Source organism: Acipenser ruthenus, chromosome 10, assembly GCF_902713425.1.
Source record: "Acipenser ruthenus chromosome 10, fAciRut3.2 maternal haplotype, whole genome shotgun sequence".
In the NCBI taxonomy this organism is placed as follows: Eukaryota; Metazoa; Chordata; class Actinopteri; order Acipenseriformes; family Acipenseridae; genus Acipenser; species Acipenser ruthenus.
The window spans coordinates 42,632,012-42,642,130 of NC_081198.1; the positions used below are offsets into that span (position 1 = coordinate 42,632,012).

Genomic DNA, 10,119 nt, shown 5'->3' on the forward strand with positions numbered 1-10,119 from the left:
GTCACTGCCGTTTGTAACCAGAGTCATGATTGTATATAGTTGTATATCGTTTTGTGACAATGTAAAAAAAAAAAAACAACAAAACAACATAATCTGGTGTACAATCATTTGTTTATACGTTATATATATATATATATATATATATATATATATATATATATATATATATATATATATATATATGAAGATTTATAAATTGCGTTTGCCTAGGGCGGCATCCCTGAATAGAGTACACACAGTGCCATATATACAGGACCGCACTGCCAGTACAGAGCCCCCTGCTGGGCCACGATTGAGCTTGGAAAGGACACTGTCCTGTACTCAGCCACACTCAACAAATGGTCTCCCATCCCAATCCAAATGGTAGTATTGAGCATTATGATACTAGAATCGATATTAGCATTGTAGCATAAAATTGTGGTATTTCCCAACACTAAAAAATACAGATTGAATCCTATGATACAAAATAAAAAAAAATGTTATAAGATGCCCTAAGATTCAATTTTAATGATGGTGCTACTCTCCTGATAGCAGCTTTTAAAAAGTGTCAAATGATTTTATATATATATATATATATATATATATATATATATATATATATATATATATATATATATATATAATCGAACATGTATGTAATGCAAATAAAACACAAGGGTTGTTTTATTTGTAACTAGTTTCCAAAAGCCACTTCAATTATATCAGGACCATGGTTAAATGTAATGGTGGCACTGATTCCAAAGCACAAAAATCAGGTCAATTTGGCCATTTAACCAGTGCACAAACATACTGATGGTAAAATGTGTACAAATTCAAAATGTTATTCATTAAAACACAAGTAACGAAAATGTTCTAAGATATAGTCACATTTTGCAATAATAATAACAGCATTACCTGCCAACTACTGTCTGCTTAGGATACAGCTTAATTTAGCTTCCAAGCTCCCTATTCCTCAGGGGAGGAAAGACAATGGGCACTATAATTCATATACTTGCTCCTGATAATTGCACAAACGTGCTAGCAATACTTTTCAATCAACACCATAGTTGAGATACAAGGACTGTGCGATACAAATAAATGTTTATTGGTTAATTCAGAGTTGTATTTAAAACACCAGACAACTGCTAATGGCTAATTCTCAACATGTCCCAGTTTTATATTTGCAGCTGTAAATATAATTGTATTATATTTAGTTTAATATCAGGTGCATCAACAGGCCACTGGATTCAGTCATCTCACGCGTCTGCAGAAGCTCTCTAGTGCAATGTTGTTACATCTCAGATCTAAATGGGACCCGACCTACTGAGTGTAATGGTCATCAGAACCGCCACGGGGGGGGGATTCGATGTAGAAATCAAAGGTAATCAGATGGAACACAAGAAAACTGTGCCCGGAACAATGAAATGATCTTCCCATAAGAGTTTTGAGCATTTTTAATTCAGTAAAAATGTACAAGTTTGCACCATTACAGCAGTTTACTAATACACATACCCTTGAGATTAAACAAACGGGTATAACAAAGCAAATCACGTTTACAGCATATTTATATATTTGACAAATTAATAAAACTATGAAGACAATTTTACAAAACTGACAAATAAATGTACAGCAGTTAAGAACAACTGTGACATACACACTTCTCCTGGCCCCTTGCAAGCTGAAGACCAAGACAAACCTGCAACACTATTTAGAAAAGAAAACATCAAATCACGATGAAAACTGTTTAAATTAGAATAAAGCTAGATTTCTTAAATCTAGACTATATTTTCTACTAAGAAAAGTATTTTGTTCACTTTTGCTTTGTTTTACTAGACAAATCAACACAGTCTACAATAATGCAAATACTTTACAGTATTGGAAAGGAGAAATGAGAAGACCCCATTTTTTTCATACACATTTTGAAATGTCAAAATGCAAGACAAGAAATATAGTCCAACTCTATACACATTTACCATAACACCCGACTCACAAGCACAAACATCTACACATCTCTGTACATCAGTAATGTGTCTCTAATTACAGTGATTTACAAAATGTATCTTCTATTCCCATTAAATTGAACGTCAGGGTTTTCATTTTAAATCCCCCATGGTACACATCAGCATTTTAGGTCCCAGAATTTAAAACAAACTACCATGTACGATTTATAAAATAAAATTCCTCCATATGTTTAAATTAATACAGAGATTGAAGTGCATCGATTGCATGTCCAAAATCAGAAAAGTCACATCTCTCTGCAGGTCAGTACATTTTGGCACCATACTTTGTACTATGGAATTGCATTGTTTGGCACTTCAAGAAATGACAACCTGAAACAAGAGAGGAAAATAAGCTCATGTCTGTTGTCGATAATGCAGATTCAAAAAGATTTAGTATTGTGCTGTGTTACCCTTATGTGGGTGTGGGGTAACAGATCAAAATATCTCCAAGGAAGGTCTTGAGGAGATAAAATAATGTGTTTGATCCCAAGATTTCAGGCACATTCTTTAAAGTGTGTGCAAGGTAATGAATATTAATGGTGCATAATAAAAAAAAAAAAGGAAAGAGATGGATGGAAAGAAAAGCACATTGGGCTTTGCAAATAATTCTTAAAAACATTTCAATCTTTTCAATGCAAACATAGTGAAACATAATAAATACGCTTATATTAAACATTTCCTGATTACAATCAGATTTCAACCAATACTCTGACATCAGCTATACTATGCATACCCCGAATTGAGACCAAAGAAATATATATAAGAGTGAATGACCTGATGTAATCTTTCCTGTTGGCTGTGGTCATTATTTCAGACCTAGCTGTGTGAATAGAAACTATAGTAACCAATGTCCTTTGCACAGTTCTTCTCACAATCCCTTGGTGTCATTATTTCGCTTTTCAGCGGAGAGGCCGTCTCAGAAACTGGCGTGCCTGAAGGAGAGATCCGTCTTCTCTTTGCCTGCTCAAAAATCCCAGAATCGCTGGAATCTATGGATTTGATCGAAGAGGGCGTCTCGATCCAACTGGATTCTGAAAGATCTTTTGGTTTCGGTTCTTCAGACCCCCCTAGTGGAGATCTCTCTGTAGTCAGGCCTTCTCCGTCCTCTCCTAGGTAGACACTGGAGGCAGCAGTCCTGCTGCTAGCAGTGTTAGCAGGCCAGCAGGAGAGCACAGAGCTGGGTTTGCTGCAGTATTGTGGTGGAGTGCGGGGCCCCCACCCCGAGGGGTCTGTGTAATATCCCAGGGGTCTACCTGAGCAGCCTGCAGCTTGCAAAGGGAGAGCCTTAACTCCAGCCGCTGCGTAGGACAGCAGGGTGGCTGCATTGCCTGCAAAGTCTGCAGCAGCGGCAGCATCGTAGGCCGAAGCTGTAAAATCGAGGCGGTTGTTGGCAGGGGTGACAAACCAACGCTGTGTGGAGGCAGCTGTCTCCTCTCCTTGCTGTGGGGATAACAAGCCGTTGGTGTGAGGAACGCTGCGGTCCGTGCCCGGACCAGCCCCAGCTCCAGGGTGGAAGCGGGATTTGGCATAGCTGCTGACAAACTGGTCCTGCAGGAAAGAGCCAGGCATGGCATATCTTGCACCAGGCACGATCTGAGAGAGTGGAGAGTCACCAGGCGATGGCGTAAGCCTGTCAATATCACAGCCAGTGTAAATCCTGCATAGGGACAACAAGTACAGAGCTGACACTTTCAGACATACAAAAATGACATTTTCTGATTATTTCAATATAGAATCTCTTATCCATTTCTTTGCAATGTAAAATATAATATTACACCCAAAAAAGAGCCAACTGGCACCTGTGGGTAAATAAATCTATTAATCTGGTTTAAAACTGATTTGTATTTTGAGCATTTTCCAAAAAAAAAAAAAAAAAAAGTCGTAGTCACGCTCCTATCCACTAACACTATACATTAAATATGCACGAGTAGATTCATATTAGACAGGGGCTGTACTGGTGTGTGATAACTTGCATTAGCACAATGTCAAGACACTTCACAGGAATCATGCAAAAACACATTGAAAACAATGAGTACGAGAACGTGTTGTGATCTTTTCTGTAGAGAAATCTAGCGTCTAGAAGAAAATGGGTCGTGGGTTGTGAGCTACAAATGTAGCTCAAACAAGCATTTTGAAAACTCATGTATATGCATCCAGATATTTATTAATTCATAGAATTAAGTTTAAAAGGTAAACCGTATATAACAAATGATACATAAGGAAGAGTTTAACACTGTAAATTCTATCGCGGGGATGTGATTGGGATTCATTAAAAGAAAAACTGAAATCGTTAGCCAACACTACTTGTTATCTATTAATTATATTATATAGGTTAAAGTAATCATTTTGAAGTGTTGCTTGTCCAGTATCTTGATATACGTAAATTGGTATATCGTCTCGTGGTATAACGATACGCTTGCCCTTTTTGTTACCTGAACCGAATCGAAACTGTATGCGACAACAGTGATCAGTTTAAATGTGGGTATCTTGCACACTGCATCTCAGGCTGAGAGCAATAATACCGATGATTATAAAATTTTAAATGGTCATATTTAATAAATATTATATATAATATTTATTTATGTATAATAAATAATCTCCTAGTAGTATTAATATGATCATTTAAAATTGTATATATAATTTACAAATTTACACAAGCAGCAACAAGCTACCAGCGTCTTTTCTACATTGCCTGAAGCTTTTTCCATTTAAATTGTGACATAACTAAGCATTATATTCCAGAGCATTCATAGCGTTGTATTATATTCCAGAGCATTCATAGCGTTGTATTACTGAATCTGAATGTTACACATTTTGGCTAAATCCTATAAATATGAAATATAAGCCATTTAGAATTCGATTTGATAGAGTTGCTAGTACATTATTCTTAATGTGTTCTTCTAAAAATATCTAGATATTTAAAATTCAACAGCAATATATGTAATTCTTATTACACACACTCGTCAAAATATAGCCTACTCTCAAAATGATTACTGACGATGACAATTACATTTGTTAACAAGTCGTATGCAACAGAATGCAAACACGTTTTTATTGTCTATCTATACAATATATGCAAAATAAACAAAGTATATTAGCCTTTTATTATAATTATAACTTTATTTTACATACAAATGTAAACCACACTTACGTATCGTAATTGTCGCGAAATCCTTTTGCGAACGGATTGTGGTCTATTTTCAGTTGTGTGATCTGGGGGAAAATAAATAAATAAAATCTCATAAGCATAAGACAGATTTTTTTCAATATCAAGACATCGAAGCATATTCATTTGTTTTTCCTTAGCCAACGAGAACTCAATATCAGATTCAATTAATTTTAACTTATTTTAATGATATCTAAATATATCTATTTCAAATAAATGTAATATTGCTCTTCTTATATATTAATTATTAACCAATAGTCCATTTAACTTTTGTTGTCGTTTTGTATAGATTTATATAACTTATTACATTTCTGTAATTGTGGACTACAAGATCACGGATATTGTAAAATATTGTAGGTCGACATAATTTGTATTTTGACATTCATAAGCATCCAAAATCAAATGATATCATGTCTAAACAGAATTCACTTAACATGCCATGTTAATATCCAATATAGATTTACTTTATCCGCTAGTCTAATTATGTTACTTAAAAAAGGCTACAGTATAAGTTGATCTATATTTTACCAGCTATGAGAAAATGTTAAAAATACTGTTTCTTGTATACATTAAAATACGCTCCAGTTCTCCGTTTTAATAAATATGTGCACTGTTATTTATACTATTTTGATACATATTATGTTATAACATTCTTTATACTTTTTTTTTTTTTTTAATTAGCAGCTAATGTTACATATGTGTTAAGAAATAAGCTGGGAATGAGTAGGGGTTACAATTGCGTGTTTAATTAACGCACATTGTTATGTCTAATGGCAAGACTTCTTTAATGTTAACTGTGCATAATCCATATATGTTTATTATGTTTATTTTTTTTTTAAATTCAGGGATACAAATCATGGTGCCAGACATTCTGCGGAAACCTAACATTATCTTCATTTTGCTGGTTTACATAATGCCGATTTTGTTAGTATCTGCATTTACCCATTTACATTTTGCTGTTCCTATACGAAAACATATTTATGTGCGCAATGCTGGATTCTTACATCTGTATTCTGATATGCTGTAACAGCAATAAACTGTGTTTCAGGGAAGGTGAAGGTTTGCACTCGGCCGGGCTGGCTGCTGTCTTCACTCCCATCCTCGTTCACTTCCACTACGTGTAACCTGGGCTGATATTTGTGAAGCGACTGCAGAACCACCATCTGTTAGACACAAATCAAAGGGACAAAGTGAAAAAACGACAATATTGTTCACTGTCGCATTCGCTCTAGATTTTTACCTTCGCACGAGAGAAAAAATAAATATCTATTCTTTATAGCTATTACGCTGTCGGGTAGCATCTCATCAGAATGTGTCATTCTAGTACAAATACTAACAGTTTGGACTCCTGAGTATAACGATTTCTGAATTTAAAATCATAATAGCACTATACTCTACTTAAACTGACAAGTTGAGAGTGAACACATAATAGATCGTCCGAGCTATCCCCGCACTGCCTGAATATAAAGTGATGAAGTACCATACCTGGCCGGTGTTATTTGAAGCGCCTTTATTGTTTGTTAGTTTTAGTTTCCCAAATGAGATTTCCTGGCGCATCCAGTGCGCACCAGTATTAGGAGAGTCGGGGTGCATATAAACTCGGTTTCCTGGTTTAAAAAATAAATAAATAAAAATAATGTTATCAGAGTAAATTATAACGCACTTATCAAAACGTTAACAAAACTAACTACACTGTGCATTTTACTGAATAGTGACACCGCTTGTAATGCTTGGTTTCCTGTTGCTAGATATTTTTAATGGTTATTGTGGTCAAAAATCCCTCAAACTGACCTCGTCCTTGTAGATTGAAAAGACATTATGCCCCATGTTGAATCCATAATGGTGTTTTAATTAACAATTATCACCTAAACCTGTTAGGAGAGTGTTAATTGGGAGAACTTGCCTTGCACATTTGTGTCCGCTTTGCCACACGGAACCCATTTTCCTCCTTGGAATCTCCAGTGGTTGGGATCGGCCAGAATTACGTCAACAAAAATATTATAATGCGCCGTCGGGTCCAGACCAGATATATTAAAACTTAAAAAGGGAAACATCCGTCTGAAACAGAACACAAATAAATCCCTTATTAAAACAGAATTGTTTATTTGCAAAAACAGATATTAATGTTTTTATTTTCTGTCAACACTTTATGCATGGTCATGAATTCATCAAGCCTGGAATGGAATGACACATGAATAAAATAGCTTAATTATTATAAGATACATATTTGAACGGTAACTAAAATATTTGCCATATGATTGAATTCCAAGATAATATTTTAGAGCCAATAGTTATTCAATTTGAGTTCATGTGGGTTTGTGGTCAATTAAATAGTATTTGTTTTGTACTTAAATATACATTATAAAATAATTATTACAAATAATTTATAATAATGTAGGATTTTATGCAAGTAGAAAAACGACAGTAGTTTTACAATCACTTGTACGGTTTGTATTGTCAGGACGATTGTCGAAAAGGCACTTATTCCTACATACAATGGCACAGGTATTAACATATTTAATTTCAAACAGTCCAACTTTAAACCGGTGATAAGGGTGTTCTATCGTGAGTTGCATCCCCCCCCCCCCCCCGAATAACGGATTACCCTCCAGCTGAAGTTAACTTTTGCCGTTAGAAGTGAGTGAAAAGTTTTCACTATCGTATGCTGGTTTTGTAGTGTCTATTTCCATTGTCATAATACAAAGGAAGAAAACTTAACTTTACCCACCTTCCTTGTTTGGTGATGATCATTTCTGTTTGGTGCCTATGAAACTTAAGCCAAAGCGCCCTGTTGCACAAATAGACCTGAGCCTTGCCAGGGACCAACCCCGGCTGTGCAGAAGAGAATTGGTAGAAAGGTCCTCCTTGGTAGGAATGCCCATACTGCTGAGCGTACGGGTACCCTGCAGTTGGGTAGCCTTGTGGAGAGGTGTTGGAGAGAAGGGTGTTGTACGCTCCATTGGTAATCACTGGATGATGAGCCATGTACCTGCTCGGGCTTCCGATAGAAAAGGCTGGGTGAGTTGGTCCATGTTGGCTCGGATAAGGAAACATAGCACTGGGAGCAGCGGAGGCTGGCTGGGCTTGGCTGGATTGAGACAGAAAATACCTTTCTGCAGCAGATCCATCGAAATTGTGACGGATTTCAGAGACCCCATCCAGAACAGGAGATAGTTTGCTTCTCTGGACGTCCCCCGGTGCGTCCTTGGAGTGAGGAAAATTGTCTGCCTCTGATTGATTCGTCATCCCCCTGGAATTTTTTTTCATAGGTGAACCTCTCTCCAGGTTGTCAGTGGTGGAGATAATAGGATGATCCTGTAAAGCAAGCTCAGATCCGCCCGAGTTTGGGTAACTACTGCTCACATTCAGAAATTTCTTAGAGAGCATGATAGAGGGAGAGAGGCAATGTTCCAGTTGCATAGTTCTAAAATACAAAAGGCGCCTCAGAACCTTGGTGAAACCTTTCCTCGCTTAACTTAACGACCCAAAAATCTAGTTTGAAAGCAAACGCCTTCCCGTGGCATGATCTAGGGTGTGTTTTTTTTTTTTTTTGTTAGAGCAAATTAGCCAATTGACACCACGCTGCAATCAAAAGGGGGTTCGCTTTTGATCTTTCTTCTTGCAGAGCTAATGAAACGGCGTTTGCTATTGGTTAGCTCCTGACGGTAATTTAATTAGACAGACATTAATTAGGACAATCATCTGGGTCCTAATTGCAATGATAGCAAATAGTAGGAGATGATCTCGAAGATAGATGTGGTTATCGAGGATCATATTTTGGACACTGATTGCAGGAAAAAGGGGTCGACCTATGCAAAGGCAGTTCTTAATGCATTTTGCATAAATATATCGAAACGTTGAAACAATTTGTTCTTAATTGAATTTGATCTTTTGCTACTGATTTGGAACTGCTCTTATCTGTAATGTGATATCCTGAAATGTGATACTTAACAATGTGATACTTTGTACTGTGATGTTTTGTAGCAATGGTAGGCTACGTCGCCGTGGATTAGGGCTTCTGCTAATAAATACATAAATAAATAAATGATTATAGTAAAACGGGGCTTTTCGCCTCAGGTTGGCGATACCCAAATGCGTTACATTTCCCCAATGAATCAATATTATTTTATTATTTATTGTGTGTAGGTATTACTAGTTATATAAACTGGTAGAAAAGGAAAATCACATACATTTTATATTACAGCCCGAACAGAAAATTATGTTTACTGCTGACATGAGAATGTATTATTTAAAAATACAGAAAATGACAGTCAGGGCACTTCAGGCTTTAAAATGTTTGTGATATAGCGTGAAGTAATTCAGTAGGCCTACTTTTGAAGCAATGTTTACTGGTCCCGTGAAAAATAAATATTTTATGTTAATACTTTAGTGACAGGTATGATTCCAAATTCAGAAGTCTCCTAATAGCAATGCAGAAACCAAATAAAAAGCGTTCAAGATCTTTTGGCTTACAGTGCATCGTCCCGTCATAACTAAAAGTAACAGTTTATCAACGTTAACATGTCTTGTTTACAAGGGCAATGCAATCGCAGGCAGTAAACTCGTCTGTAGAAAACAGAAAAAAGTCAAGTATAATCACATATATTTTAATAAATGTTGATTATATATATATATATATATATATATATATATATATATACACATATATGCCTATACGTTTGTAACAAATCTACTAAATGTAAGAATAGACACCTGCTCTCCAGTTTATGTATTAATTAATTGGCTTTGCGTGAAGGTGTAGCCAATAGTATTGTGGTCATAATACTAAATGTAATTATATATATATATATATATATATATATATATATATATATATATATATATATATATATATACACACACACAATAATTCCCCGGCCAAGTCCCTCTGCTCAGCATGAACGGACCAATTATTTTTCTGTGTGAGAGACTTCTTGATGTGGAGGACTGCGACAGCTGCTGTCGCCAAAAACC

General features: G+C 35.9%; 1 protein-coding gene across 1 annotated transcript; it reads right to left on the bottom strand.

The window, feature by feature from the left end:
* Positions 1–1,415: 1,415 nt before the first annotated feature.
* On the bottom strand, positions 1,416–8,748 carry LOC117413035 (T-box brain protein 1). The gene is made up of 6 exons (XM_034021742.3): positions 7,874–8,748; positions 7,049–7,203; positions 6,631–6,752; positions 6,150–6,308; positions 5,131–5,192; positions 1,416–3,636 (listed from the first exon to the last, which is right to left on the bottom strand). Exons 1-6 carry the CDS (start codon positions 8,563–8,565, stop codon positions 2,796–2,798), a joined length of 2,031 nt encoding a protein of 676 aa, XP_033877633.1. The 5' UTR covers positions 8,566–8,748; the 3' UTR covers positions 1,416–2,795.
* Positions 8,749–10,119: the final 1,371 nt, after the last annotated feature.